The sequence below is a fragment of the Urocampus carinirostris genome, chromosome 1, assembly GCF_059441175.1.
Source record: "Urocampus carinirostris isolate Australia breed hairy pipefish chromosome 1, RoL_Ucar_1.0, whole genome shotgun sequence".
Classification (NCBI taxonomy): domain Eukaryota; kingdom Metazoa; phylum Chordata; class Actinopteri; order Syngnathiformes; family Syngnathidae; genus Urocampus; species Urocampus carinirostris.
Genome location: NC_142349.1, coordinates 24,236,002 through 24,250,662, shown reverse-complemented (window position 1 = coordinate 24,250,662; position 14,661 = coordinate 24,236,002). Strand labels below are relative to the sequence as shown.

Genomic DNA, 14,661 nt, shown 5'->3' with positions numbered 1-14,661 from the left:
CTTTTGAGCATCTAGCACTTTAAAAAGAAATGGTGCAAAAGCGAAAGAAGCATCTGACGAACAGGTTTCTTATTAAAACAGAAAAGGAAGGTTCAGCAGTAACCTTCCCACACCCATTCCTGTATGCCATCAGACCACTGTTCAAAGGTGTGTAATTGATACAAAATGGTTTATATTTCTTCTTTTTTATGTTTATTATATATTATGTACACATTCATGGTCTTTAATGTTGTTTAGATAGAAATTTTGTTAATATTTTATGTATTTTTATGGGTCGAACGGATTAAAATACTTACCATTGTTTCCTATGGGGGAAAAAAATTGAGTACTCAACCAACAACCTGTAACGCATTATGGTGGTTCCTGGTGTTGTATAAATGTACTAATACTAAGCATATAAGGGCAGCGTTCTGAATAAATTGGGTGGGGTGGGGTGGGGTTTTATCCGGCGCATTACCCACGTAGGGTCCTGCTTGTGATCTTATCTATAAATGTATCACGTTGCACATTGATGTAATTGTTTTTCGCAGTGTGGCTGAAGTCCATTTTCATGTTTCCTAACGAAGTAAGTGAAAAAGCCCCATCTTTTGACCAGTGATGCATGTGCAATTCTGCATATTTTACAGCCGAGGGCGATATCGACCTCACTTTGTTAGTACGGTTGCTAGGTTACCACACTAGATGGGTGCCTCTTCAACTGCGTTTGTTTCCCCGGCTTTTTAGGCGAAATTCTCCGAGAAAAAAATGTCTGAAACTGAGTCCTTGTGCAAAAGTGCAAAGGCTAAGTGTGTGTTTTCTACTTTAATCGCGGATGGCGACTGGTTGCTGCTTAAGGGTGAGTATGAAAAGGCGGTGGAAAGCTACACCACGGTGAGTGCGCACATGATCAACGCTTTACGGGTTCAAAAGGTCTCACCAACGCTTTCCCCTACCATCAACATTGTTTTTTTAAAAAAGAGTTTTTGTGTTTTTTTTTAATTCGTCAGAGGCTGTGGAACTAGGGATTTTTTTTAGAGGGATGCGATACATTTGATTAATCAGATTAAATACAAGTTTATCTTCAATTAAAGCTTTACATTTATGTACAATAATACTGTGTAAAAATTGTGCCCACTGGCCATACCATACTGAGTAAAATATATATATATATAATATAATACAGGTAAAAAGTGCAAGATGAGTGAAATGAAGTATAAGAGTCCTTGTAACGGGTTTCTTTTTCTGGCTTTTTGGTCTGCCTCTATCACCTTTCTGCCCTTTATTGTACCTCCCCATATCATTCCCGCTTTTCTGTGTTCATTTTACCACTACAGAAAATAAGAGAAGTGGTGGGCCAAACAAACTTAAAATTTCCCAGACAGTGATAAACTCGCCTCATTTATTGTGCTGAATGTGGTAAAATAGCTGAATACAGGAGTAAGGTTGGATATTGCGAGTGACAAAAACATGTTCAAATTATTTTTCTCATCCAGCCAGCCCAAACTCCGCCTTGACATGAGTCGGCCCTCCGGGAAATCTTCTGTTCTTCCCGATTAGCCTCTTAATGGTTTCTATGAATCCGATTAATATCCACATTGGCTGGCTCATGATGAAGGTCTGAACAATACTAAGGAATTATGAAAAAAAAAACAATTTAAGAATGTTCAACTGTAAGGTCGGAAAAATATTTCATTTTGATTCAACTCAACGTGGTATCCCATATAAATAGAAATTGCGATTATTTACTGGTTTAAAGCGCAAAGCCTTCCGATTTGGCGAATTTCGAATGAGCAAGGTATTGTGAAGAGAGAAAAGTTGACAATGAATTTGACAATGAGCTGTTGCTTGATCCATTACTTTTTGCGGCTGTGTTTAAGAATGAAGTATCCTTGAATACTATTCATTATGTCTTATGAGAATATTCCGTAGTAATGACTGCAAATCTGTACGGTGATTCATCTTGATGAATTCTTTATTAAAAAAATTGGGATATTTTTAGGGCTGTTTTTGTCATGAACCAGAATAGGATCAGGATCCAAATGCGTGACGTTTCTCACACAAGCTTTTATTTTACGGGAAATGGAGAGTCATGCACGCTAGGCAGCCATCTGGCATGGAAAGACAGGAAGCCAAAGACTGACGAGATTGATACCAATTGCCCGAGCAGATATCGGACAGATGGGGTCGATACCAGACAGGACGGGACAGACAGGATTGATATTGAAACAGGATATCGAAATCAAACAGGAGAATCTAGAAGGGAACGAAAACTGGAGAGAATAATAGACAGGACAAAAATAGACGGGAACAAAACTAGAAACCGATGTAAAAAAAATAAAAATAAATAAACGAGAACAATACCGGACAGGAAATACCAACAGGAAACAGGACCGAGTCAGAACCCACGTTTGGCGGGGCAGAGGATCTTGAACGGACTGACAAAGGAAGAGTTAGAGCACTGAGCTTAAATAGACAGAAAGCCAATCTGTCAGCGAACCGCAGCTGGCGCCACATGGGCGGGGCCAATTGGGCGCCACGGCAACCTTGACAGTTTTACAATAAACAGAAACCCAACCAATGTAGAATGAATTTCAACAGTTTGTCCCCTGTTCACTATGTAACAAACTGCATTACAGACTTGGTACATATGTAAAAAATAAATAGAAATCTGACTACTTTATGGGTTTTATGTCATTTTATTTTCTTAAACCAGCAACTAACGGGGAAACAACACTGTTTTGTCATTATATGACACAGGCTTTGACACTAAAACCTGAGGACAAGTACTGCTTAGTTGGCCGGTCCAAATGCTACTTAAAGATGGGTCGGTATGAAAATGCCCTGAGGGACGCTGAAGTTTCGCTTAAAGAGGACCCCTCCTTTTTTGAGGTGTGTCTGGGTTTTTTTTTCTCTTTCAGTAACACACTAAAACATCGCATGAGAAATTGTTTGCATCTTTCTTTATAAGGGATTGTACCAGAAGGCTGAAGCTTTATACTGCTTGGGAGAATTTGAATTTGCCTTAGTGTTTTACCACCAAGGGCTGAAACTGCGTCCACAAGTCCACCAGTTCCAACTGGGTGTCCAGAAAGCTCAGGTAGCTATCAAGAACGCAGTCACAGGTAGGTGATCAACAATAAAGAAAGTAGCTTTACTTGTAGAGATGTGCAAATGTCTTCCAAAATTATTATTGAACAGCAAAGCTTCTGCTCAAAAAAAGGATGGATGGATGGTTGGATTGACCGAATGGGCTATATACTTCAGTCCAGTGTTTCTCAACTGATGGGGTAGGACCCAGAAGTGGGACGGGGACCAGTTTTCAGTGGGTTGCAGGCATTTGCCTTGGCAAAATATTGCTAAAAAAAATAAGTGGGGGTCACTTGAACTCCTCAACAGTAGATGGGGATTTTCCCCTGCAAACAAGAGTTGACACCCACCATTTCACACCACAAATAAAGATAATGTTTGTTTACTTATGCTGAGCGTGACCCAATGCAGACAAGAGTGAAAAATATATGAGATATGGAGTTTATCATCTTTAAGACAAAGGCACTGAAGTGAAGTGCTTTCGATTTCATTACAAATGCTGCTAATTGAGTATTGGAGGGAGTATTACTACTAAGTTTCGTGTCTCTTGTTCAAAGTGCACAATTCTATCATTCAACACATTTAAGACGAGGAGTTTGGTTCTTGATTTGGGTCGCGGGTTGTAATTAGGGTGCAATGGTGGGTCCTAAAGTCAGACCAGTTGCGAACCACTGCTTCAGTCCATATCATCGTCTGCGTGTGTCTCCACTTAGTCCCTGCTGCCATCAAGCAGAAGTTGAAAGGAGACGGGCAGCAAAGAGACGTGGAGGTACAGTGACACATTTGTTTATTTATATTATATCTTCATTTATCGTTTCTATTAACAAGCACTCCTTCCCAGTAGATGACACAAGCAAAGAAACCACACGCATCTGACACAAAGAAGAAGAGCAAGAAGTATTTGGGAGAGTTTTACGAGGACAGGAAATATCTGGAAAAACTGTTAAACGATCAAAGTATGTTTGCCGTTATGAAAAAGAATACCAGATTTCCTCACATGCCTCACTTTTTCTAGATGCATGTTTTGTATTATCACTGTTTACTACCCATTTCCATCATCTAATCGTGTTTGGGCGGATACTCATCCTGCAGCTTTGGTGAAAGGCAAGACGAGGAATGGCGAGCAACTGCAGGACGTCATCCAGGGCTGCCTGTCATACTTGGACGACTGCGCTTCCTTCTGGAACCAGCAGAAGCCTCCACGTCCTCCCAAAAGACCTCAAACACAACAAAGCAAGAGAGACAAAACGCCAGCCTGTTCTTCATCAGAACCCGCACACTTTATACTGAAGACATTGTAGGGCATATACTTCTATGGCAACAACATATTCTTGCTGTGACGTGGAATCACAGGAGGCAGGTGAAGCTGTGCCTCACCTGTCATGATGAAAATCTAAAAAGAAAAATATATTAAATGGTTACATCTATTCAAGTGATTTTTATTTAACTTACAATTTTGGGGGGATTTTCATTTTCAATGTCGCTTAATTTTCACATTTACCATTTGAATACTAAGAAGGAGCGGCAGCCAAGAATCACTTTCTTCACTTTCTCCCCCAAGATGGGAGATGGGAGAACTGCGTGCCTCGTGTCGGGGTCGATAGTGAGCCGGGTGGTCTTTTATAAGCAAGTTATTTATGCCTCTATTCCAAAGGAGCGGAACATGGACTTCATGTATAAGTAAAGGTAAGAGAATACCATCCATCCATTATCTGCACCGCTTATCCTCAGTAGGGTCGCGGGGGTGCTGGAGCCCATCCCAGCTATCTTCGGGCAGTGGACAGGGGACAGGGGACACCACGAACTGGTTGCCAGCCAGTCGTAGGGCACACAGAGACAGACAACTCGTTCGCTCATTCACACCTTGGGACAATTTGGACCGGCCAATTAACCTGACAAGCATGTTTTTGGAATGTGGGAGGAAACCCACGTAAGCACGGGGTGAACATGCAAACTTCACACCGGAGATTAAATCTCATGACCTCAGAACTGTGCCACACACGCGCTAACCACTGCACCGCTGTGCTGCCCTAAGACGATACCATTTTGAAATTATTTTTTTATCCATGCTACAGTGTAGCATCGAGAATTTTTTTTGTCTTGTCACCGAATAAAACACATTAAATGTTGCCAGTCAAATGATGAATAAGCTGTACTGAGGGCGTAGGTTTGGTCTCGGCATTGGTGGGGAAATAACGCATTTTTTAAAGTGATCACGTAATTTTGGTGGGGAAAAACTGATCGATCAATATTGGTGGGGACGTGTCTCCTCAGTCCATGCTAAGCCATTACATCATATGGTACTTGTATTTGTTAAAGGTAGTGTGCGTAATTGAAAGTCTTTAAAAAGTTGAAAGTGAAATATTTTCTTTACTAAGTATGTTGCAACAATGCCCACCAACTAAGTACAAAGAGGTCTAATACTTTATTTTCCACAGTTGCTATCTGCTTTTACTTCACTTTGAGCAGAGCTGTTCGGGGCGGAACACATTTTGTTTGAGGAGTGGGAGATGGAGGGGAGTGCTGGAAAGTTACATCATGCTCGTCCCTGCAAGTTTTTTTTAGTTATATTTGTCAGTGTAGCATGAAAATGGTGAAAGTAAGAAAATGCCTGCTTCAAGTAGGTTCCAAAAGCCAATCCCCAAGAAAGATGAAAAAACGATTTATTCAAGGGCGTCAAGAGTGAGCTGAGTGAGGCTGCAATTATGACACAAACAGGGAGATGGTGGCAGAGAGTAACAAAGTTCCAAATTCTGTATAGCTCCTTCAAAGCCCCGGTGTGTAATATTTGAACAGCAGGTTGCCAGACAAAACATGGTGGCGACCTTAAGTAAGGATTCCCATTTGCAAAAGAAATATAAATTTCTTGGCTTATGATTTTTTTTTATATAAATGTAACATTGGTATTTTGCCTAGTATTCAAATAAATGTTTTTTTTAAACCGAATGGGTTTTTGTACCACTAGGGGGCACTCAATATTACACTCTGTCCCTTTAAACAAATACTTTGGCATGCAAAACGTTTTTTTATTTTTACTATGACTTAACCCTATGTTCAGCGGTCTCCTATTTGGAGATCTGACTGCCTCACCAGAAATGAACCTCAACAAACGTCACTTGAACAGTTTTTTTTTAAATGCATAACCAAGACAATTGAAAATTGTTAATGTAAATTATGTAGTAGCTGAACAAAAGAAAAATCTAAAACAAGATGTCAACAATTGTGGTTTTCTTTTAAAGTTTCATTTTACCTCCACTTCCGGTTCACGACGGGCTCGTCGGCAGTCGCGGGTACGCCCAGCGTGCGCGTGCCCGCTGCCTTGCGGGCGTGCACTTCTGCCTTGAAGAAGAGAAGCGTCGCGCATGCGTACTAGTTTAGTTTATCATCGTGAAGCAGAGAAGCGCGTGGTTCTCGTCTGTGCTGAATGCTGGTAAGTTGGCAAGCCGAACATAAAATCGAGGTCGGTTTTGATTTTTTTTTTACATCTTTTTCGGTTTCAACAGCAAACAATTTGAGCTTATTGTAACCAGCTTGTTTCAATGACACGTTAAGTTTGCTTGTGTCAAAATGGCCCATTTAAGTCTTAGTTGTTTCTCTATTCATTTCAACACGCGCGCGTTAAACAGGTGTGTCTCCCCGATTTGCCTTTATATCCAAGTGCTGTTTTTTTCCTCCCCACAAATCGGTTTCCGAAAACGTGGTTTGACTTCATGCTGTGCGTCACCCATAAAGCAGCTGTTTGGCAGCGTGACTTAAAGCAACGTTTCGCTTGAGCATCACTTTTGTTAAATAACTCTTAATAGTGAAAACTGTGACTTCGTAAACTCTCTTCCCCCCCCCCCCCTTTGCAATGTTGCTTTGGTCAAGCCTTTCCGTCTCGCTACATGACACGTTCGCACATCTGGTAAAGTAATCACAAATTCGAGTAAAGAATCAAAATGGTTTCCACGTGTTCGGTAGATGGCGCTGTATAGTTCAATGCCAGGTGCCCACCATTATAATTAAACCAAAATGTTTTTTTTCCTTTTTTTTCGAGGTTTAATTTAAATACTCATTTTGGTGTTCGCTTCATTACGACAATCCAGGAGGGCGGGACGACATTGACTGTTTTTTTTTTCCAATTGTAAACATAACAAGCTCAGCTAGTCTCTAAGTTACGACGGTTTTTGTTTTCAATAAATCGATTGATCAAATTCAAAGTTTATACAATTAATCTTCAAATAGTTTGTTGCAGCCCTAATAAAGCCCTCTGTACGAGTTTAGGATTGAACTAATGCAAACATGAGCCATTACTGTTAATATAATTTAATAAAAATGTCACTGTGATGGTTATTAGCCATATTGCAAATGTTTTTGAAAGTCTGATTTTGCTTCAACCTACTGTAGTTTTGAGTATTGATGTCACAACTTTTGGATTTTACATCAATTGGAGCAGTGTTTCCTTTTAAATTCCTTAGGGGTATTTTTGTCCAAAATTACCTCCATAAAATTAGCATATTTACATTTGTATGAAAATAGCAGTAGTTATTTATTAAATGTCAAAACTTAAATCTCAGGGCTGGTAGAGCCATGACTCGAGTTCAACATTAAAGCTGCGACTTAAAATGTTTTTTTCCCAACCGACAAGGTTTATGAGGCTGCCAAGCAAAACCGTTGGGAGGACTTAAGCAAGGAATGTTTTAAACATTGACAAATGGTCACATTTTCAAATGAATCTTATCCAGTCTATGGAGGAAAACTAAAAAAAGGAAATGTTCAACACTGGCAAACTGACAGCATTGTTTTGGATAAACTGTATGGCAGAAATAAAATAAAATCTTTTTAGCAGTTTTTTTTATTTTAGATTGTGCAAAATACATGAGTTTGGTTTCAGGTTTGAGATTGTAATTTAAATTGACCAAAAAGCTTGACAATACATTGCCGATATGTTTACGATACCTTTGTGTCGCATTTAAGGTACTCTATTATTGTGAAGTGGTGAAAAATGGACCCAGAAAACAGTGAGGTTTCTGACCTGGTGGAGAGTCCACAAGAGGTGGTGACGCAGATGGAGGTGCCTGAGAAGTCAGCAGTTGCAGTAGGGGAGAGAAAGAAGGTGGAGCAAACTGCAGCAAAATGTGGTGGTGACACAGCCGGAAATGAGCTGGTGCCCACCTGTGATGAATCACCTTGTGAAAGCTATGAAACTGAGCCAACGGTGTCAGTTGCTGTGCCCGAAGTGCCACAACCAGTGTCTGAGGCTGTTCAGGGTGCTGATTTGACAATACAGATGACCCAGGAGGAGGCTCCACCACCACAGCCAGAGAAGGTTCAGGAGGAAGTGGAGGTTGTCAAGGAAGTTACAATTTTAAATGCTGGCAAAAAAGTTGAAGAATTTGTGCAGAAGCCTGCAGAGGCCTCTGTGCAAAAAGGCTTGAAAACGCCTGATGCTATAGCGACCTCTTCAGAGCTCGAGGAGGGAAAACCAGAAATTGATATTAAGTCATCGGACCCAACAACAGCAGAGTTGAGTGACTCTGAGACAGTCCCCACTGCAGACACCCTGTCTTTCCCCATCCTTAAACACGAGAAGACCAAAGATGCACTTCGTAACTCTCGCACCCTGGTGGTCATTAGAGGCCTTCCAGGAAGTGGGAAGACCTTCTTGTCCCGCGCCCTGGCCGACACCTACAAAGACCACTGCTCAGTCTTCTGCGCTGACGACTATGCGGATAGCACAGGCTCCGGTGACGACACGCACAAGGCCCTGGATGAGGCGGTGGTGGCCTGCTGTGTTGACAGCCCAACAGTGCTGGTGGTTGTGGATGACACAAACCATACACAAGAGCGCCTGGCCAGGCTAGGCGAGTTGGCCCGTGAGTACCGCCTGGTCGCAGTCTTCCTTGAACCGCGCACGGAATGGAGTGCGGATATACCGCGGCTTGCCAAACAGACAGGCCGCAAGCCTGCCACCATCACTGCCATAAAGCGCCAGCTAGATGACCTTCGCCTGCCGCTCTTTTTTGGCTGGTTTCTGCTGGCCCATATGCAAGACCAGCTCCGGTCGACTGGGAATGACTTCCTGGCAGCGCTGGATGGCTTCAAGAAGAATGCTGTTGGGGGTGCGTGAACCTGCCTTTTAAAGCTCTAGTGTTAAACAGTTGTGACAAATATTGCTTTGTTTAGAACACCAGCTATGACTTCACTCATGACTTAATTCAACAGTCTCTGACCAGTTTTTTGGGCAAAAAATTGTGTGAGTCAATACACTGAAACAATAGGTGTGACAGGTTACTAGTTACTTTTAAAGTAAACACTACAGACTAAATTTGCTTAAATGTAAAAGACGAAGTATGTAACTTTCTTACTTGCTGCCGCTATCTACTGGCTTTTGTTGCTTGCAGCCTGTTAAGCTTATGTTGCGCATGCATTTTAAACACGCTCGAATCAGCTTGTTTCATCTTCTTGAGGGTTTGGGCTGTAATTGAAACGGGATTTTTTATTTTTTATTATTATTATTTTTTTACCTTCACTCTTTTCATGCAACACTAACAAAGCACGGCGGATGAGCATATCACCCCCTCCTTCCATCATGCTTGCTAATGTGTTTTGCCTCGAACGCCTTTGCCAAAAGATAAAAGTAAAAGCACGGTGTAAATAAAACCATAAGGACTCTTTTAACTCAGTTGGCAGTTCTTAAAAGATACTTAGCGAAAATATCCAACTTTTTAAAGACTCCTCAAATCCCGCCTTTTTAACTTTAAGTGGAAATTAATGCGTTGAGACCAGTTGGAAACATTTTGTTGGCCTGGAAAGGAATGAGCGCCAACATACTGTACTTGCCCCAGACACACCACAGGAAGTGGTGCCTCTAGTGTTAAAGAGATTTTCACACACACACAAGAATATCCTAATCATTTTCCTGGATACTACCTGTTAATGGTCATTTTCTCATTGTTTATCACTGGTTTATAAAACGGGAAATAGATTAAACGTTTTAAAGGAAAGTTTTGTTGCGTAACAGCATAATTTTTGGTCATACCAGTTTTCAAATCACAAGTGCAAACTCAAAACAAAAAAAAGCTGTGGCGTGGTCGATATTGTCCCCATACTACACTTTTAATTCTTTTGTGGCCTCAATCTTTTGGCAGTTGGTTCTCCTATGTTTTTTCCATGTATTGCATTTGCATCGTTGAAGTAAAACCGATTTAATGACTATAAACCCTGCAAATGTGATTCAAGATTTCTTAACTAAATAATTTACTTCTAACCCCACTGTTTTTGTCTTTCCAGCATCTGTGAATGAGGGGCAGGAAGTGCCTTTGGAACAGTACTTCAAAGGCAAAGGAAGTCTCCACTGCACCACCAAATTTTGTGACTATGGCAAGGCTGACGGAGCCAAAGAATATGCGGAAAAACCAGTAAGGCATCTTTTTAAAATAAGTTATAAAACATTTACTACTGGTCTGATGATTATTATTATTTTTTTAATCGAAGCAGCTGTATAGCTAATTTGTGTATTACAGTAACTTGATGCAGACAAAATTAACAACTTGCTCCAGACTACCGTTGTTCATAGCCAATTCACATTAACAGTTTGCCTGTTTGTCTTCTACAAACAATGAATTTGGCTCAAGGGCCATTGTTGCTTCCCACCAGGGGAGGCAACCGTTTTACTCTAGAAAACTTGCTTTGAGTCTGAACAAATGGTCTTTCAAACAAACAATGTCAGTCTTTTGGAGCTAGTGATTTACATGGAGTGGTCTGAATTGCATGCCCCCAAAATTTTGGGCTCATACTTTTTTAATAAATATTGCAATGGGGTTAATTCAAGTCATGTCGGGCTTCAGACCATTGGTAAATGTTGTTTAAAAATGGATAATTGAATTGACTTTGATTACGACACGAGCAGTTGTAAAACGATTTGTATTAGGAAAACAAATGCTATTCACACTGTTGTGAACTAGCAAATGGGCTTAGCTTCACTGTATTGATTATCTTTGCATGACATCATGCGCGTTCTTGGTTGTTAGCAGTCTGCATTATTGGACGGGTCCACCAGTTTGTTGTCACAAACTCAATGCTACCCCCCTGGGGATGGCTTGGGTACGCTAAGACGCTTTGTCAATGATAGGGTGCTATGTGCTGGCTGAAATGAGTACCAGAGATAACCTCGTTTGAACCTTAACCCCTACACCACATGCTTTTCTGTAGCGCGTATTGGTCATTTGTACATTAGTGAACGTTTTTCGTAACTTAGCCTGGAGGCCTAACAGACGAGCTACCATATTTTCAATGTCAATCACAGTAAGAATGCAGTGAACTTGCACTCATCAAGCATGGTTGCCACTACTCTGGTTGCCCAGATATTGTTCACATGATTACGAGTTATCAATTGTAAAGATGGCACTGTTTCTGTGTGCCTCGTGGGACCCTGGTATGTTTGAGAGAATCAACGGAGTGTCAATTTTCAAGTTCTCACTATCAGTTGTGTGTATTTTTTTTTTTTTTTTCAGGAAGTCTCTGACTTGTATGGTTCAGCATTTGACCTGACTGTGAGCGCTCTTTTTGTAACGCCTCGTACCTTTGGTGCTCGCGTTAGCCTCACCGAAGAGCAGCTTATCCTTTGGCCGGCTGATGCTGAAAAGGACGCAGAGTCATCAGTCCCTGGTGCAGCTGCTATGCCTTTGGGCAGCCGTGCCCACATCACTCTGGGCTGCGCGGACGGTGTGGAGCCTGTTCAAACAGGTTTGGACCTGCTGGAGATCCTCGTGCTTCAGGAGACTGAAACTGTAACTGAATTGGAACTCGGCTCACTGCGCTTCTTCGGCGAAAAGAGATGGCTTTTGGAGCTTAAAGAGCCCATGTGCGTCGCAGCGGTCTTCTCCAGCTTCTACAAGCGAAGGGGTCCATCCCACGAGCATGGCAAGAAGGAACCAAAGAAGAAGAAAAACTGCGCCATTTTGTGAAGACGAGGGGTATCTGATCCACTTCCATCATTGTTTAAAGGGCTTCACATGTAGCCAGTATAAACATTGTTGTTTCTTTATTTTTTTCCCTTTCCACCTTCAACTAATCCATGAAGTCGGTGAAGGTCATGCAAGCCACCTGCTTATAAATCAACTGTCAACTCTTAAGGCTTTTTTACATGAGCATCCAAGCTTCCGGGTGCAAGAGTTAAGATCATGTACTTAGACACTTTCTATTCCCAGACTTGAATGGTACAAATGGCTATAAAGCTGTCTTTTTCAGGTGGAATATGGTAATTGATAATTGTGACACAAGCAAATGGGCCAAAGCTGTGCACGAATATACTAGTCACGTAAGCATTTGAACTATGCATCGTTTTGAAAGAAAGACCATCATTTGACAATCTCCTTCCCCAGCTGTTTGCACTTAAGAAAAAACAACTCAAATTTGTCACTTTTAGTCACTTTGAGCAGAACTTGTCAATTTCAACACCTTGAACATTGGGCGTGTTTACAGTCCAACTTTGTAGCTCTTCATGAAGCGTTGTTTTTTTGCACTTGTTTTGTACACTTAATAAAGACCGAGGCCATATTTTTCTCCAGCAACGTTGCACTTTCTGATTATTGCTCAAGCACCACAATGCTATTGTAATTGAGGTCACTGACCAGCAGATGACACTGCTGAAACTTTTCCAATCTTAATACTGTGCCGGACATCGAACTGAGTACAGTAGTTGTAGAGTTTGAAAGTATCAAGTTTTTGATTTTGCAGTTGCTGGTATTCCCAACCTACGTCAAGAACGGGTATTAAAAAATTGCACCAGACTGAAGGCAAAAAGTATTTCCTAATATTGGTAAACAATTTTTAAAGACAAGTTTTGCCGTTTTCACTCTCGTCACACACCTACTTTTATCACTTGTGTTAAGGTCTTCAGTGACCAGTTTCAAGGTAATAAAATGCAGTAACTTGTCTGTCTCGGGAAGTATAAAAGCTATTCAAGTCTCATTAATTTTAGCCCTTATTAACAAGAGGTCTCAAAAGACAGCACAAGATAAAACCACGCTATCTGTTAATCTCAAACCAACAGGCGGGCAAGGAAAAAAACTTCAGCACGAGGAAAATAAACCTTGAGAAATGGCCTCACAAGTGATAATACCCCTTCCACGATGACCAGGGTCCAATAGAATTGGTATTGCGTAGTACTGTTTATGAAATGGGCGCATATGGTTTTTAGGGCGTTGCATCAACTAGATTGCGTGATACTCTTATCTTTTTGGTTATCAGAACCGAGTTAGACCCCGGGTCAAAATTGATCTGTTAACTAAGTGATGCCAATTCCTAACACATACAGGCTAAAAAAAAATGTAACCTGAGTATTGGGCCTGTCGTAGTTAGTCAATCAACGTTTTAACCAATGGCTAAAAGGTAATCACCTGAGCAGCGTAATCTCGACAGATATGGGTCACAAATATCTGTTGGTACCTGTTGCTTGGGTACGAAGTGTGATTAAGACCGGCGACCTATCATTTGTTGCTATTCACCAACTGGGAGGGCATATGTGACTCATCGGAAAGTGGAATAATCGCGATCTTTGAACATCCCAAATGTTTTAAGTTTTCCCAAACCCTTTTGTATGAGATTTTTCAATCAGTGATACAATTTACTCTATGATTGTAAACGTTTCAAATCTTGTGCTTAAAAGGTATGCAAATGACATTTGTTTTGCCCAAACAGTCTGTGAATGCATCAATGGAGCGAGTTTGTAGGCGGCCAATCAGAGGCCAGGGACTAACGAGCGGCTCCCTCGGCAGATCCGACGCGGAAGACAAAACTCGGCGCATTCGCTCGTCTTTCTCCGGTGCCACTTCACTTGCTTCTGGCTTCCGAGTCGAGGTGAAAGCGTAGCCGCCGAGAAACTGGTTCATTCTCTCCGTTGACACTTTTTGATAAAACCTCTCGTAGGACTGCATTTTAACACAAGGTTGGTATCTTCTTTGAACTTCACACGAGATCCTTTCCGTTCTTGATCTAGATGAAATGATTTGAAGCAAGTCGACTGATGTGACGTCAGAACCCACTGTCAAATATTAAAACGTTTGAGGATATGCTTGCCGTTTTAGTCATTGAACTAATTTAAATCAACTTTAGATTTAACTATTCGAATCGGGTAACAAGACAACTATCTCTAAACTGTAGTGTTGTGCTTCTTGGTAGATTCGAGTTTCCTTTCTACTTTTTATTCATAGATATAATATACTGTATATATATCATATATATATATATATATATATATATATATATAATGTGTGGAAGTAATCATTAAGACGCTCATCATGTTGTTTTTAAACAATGTTTGTAATCACCAATGGACATAATGTGAAGCTCTTTGCTTGGCTGCTGTTCCAGGGGAAACTGTTTCCATATATCACTGTAGAGTGCTGTACTTGTAATAGGTTTACTGGCGTAGTAGCGACTACCGTCTGGTGGTAATCAATAGTGCACAACTATTAATAATCCCCATGAAGAAAAACGATGGGTCTTTCAGAGAACGAAAGGACTACATTACTGTACTGCAGGTGCACCTTTCCTGTTAACAGATAGTCCGCTTGTTATAAAAAGAAAGGTTAAGTGTGGTAAAAATGGGGT

General features: G+C 41.0%; 3 protein-coding genes across 4 annotated transcripts in view; all 3 read left to right on the top strand.

Moving 5' to 3' along the window:
* The first annotated feature begins 671 nt into the window (after positions 1-671).
* Positions 672-4,413, top strand: odad4 (outer dynein arm docking complex subunit 4). Of its 2 annotated transcripts, none has more exons than XM_088331349.1 (6): positions 672-835; positions 2,737-2,868; positions 2,948-3,101; positions 3,780-3,835; positions 3,911-4,022; positions 4,159-4,413. In XM_088331349.1, exons 1-6 carry the CDS (start codon positions 812-814, stop codon positions 4,365-4,367), a joined length of 687 nt encoding a protein of 228 aa, XP_088187475.1. In that variant the 5' UTR covers positions 672-811; the 3' UTR covers positions 4,368-4,413. The 2 variants fall into 2 exon arrangements, with proteins under 2 accessions (XP_088187475.1, XP_088187466.1); XM_088331340.1 differs by having other exon boundaries at positions 672-870.
* A 1,956-nt stretch (positions 4,414-6,369) lies between these two features.
* On the top strand, positions 6,370-12,616 carry cnp (2'',3''-cyclic nucleotide 3'' phosphodiesterase). The gene is made up of 4 exons (XM_088331329.1): positions 6,370-6,496; positions 8,023-9,167; positions 10,339-10,466; positions 11,562-12,616. The coding sequence occupies exons 2-4, from the start codon at positions 8,051-8,053 to the stop codon at positions 12,012-12,014; spliced, it is 1,698 nt and encodes a 565-aa protein (XP_088187455.1). The 5' UTR covers positions 6,370-6,496; positions 8,023-8,050; the 3' UTR covers positions 12,015-12,616.
* A 1,196-nt stretch (positions 12,617-13,812) lies between these two features.
* aclya (ATP citrate lyase a) overlaps positions 13,813-14,661 on the top strand; it is a 35,583-nt gene continuing 34,734 nt past the window's right edge. Inside the window, exon 1 of the mRNA XM_088331317.1 lies at positions 13,813-13,996. The gene's annotated coding sequence lies outside the window, so the exon portion shown is untranslated. The remainder of the gene's footprint in view (positions 13,997-14,661) is intronic.

Bases quoted from the DNA above. Each gene is read 5' to 3' on its own strand.
- odad4 (XM_088331340.1), top strand. From the start codon at position 745: ATGTCTGAAACTGAGTCCTTGTGCAAAAGTGCAAAGGCTAAGTGTGTG. The intron at 871-2,736 runs GTGAGTGCGCAC...TATATGACACAG, and splicing joins CGGTGGAAAGCTACACCACG to GCTTTGACACTAAAACCTGA. The intron at 3,102-3,779 runs GTAGGTGATCAA...GTCTCCACTTAG, and splicing joins TATCAAGAACGCAGTCACAG to TCCCTGCTGCCATCAAGCAG.
- cnp (XM_088331329.1), top strand. From the start codon at position 8,051: ATGGACCCAGAAAACAGTGAGGTTTCTGACCTGGTGGAGAGTCCACAA. The intron at 9,168-10,338 runs GTGCGTGAACCT...TTGTCTTTCCAG, and splicing joins CAAGAAGAATGCTGTTGGGG to CATCTGTGAATGAGGGGCAG. The intron at 10,467-11,561 runs GTAAGGCATCTT...TTTTTTTTTCAG, and splicing joins AAGAATATGCGGAAAAACCA to GAAGTCTCTGACTTGTATGG.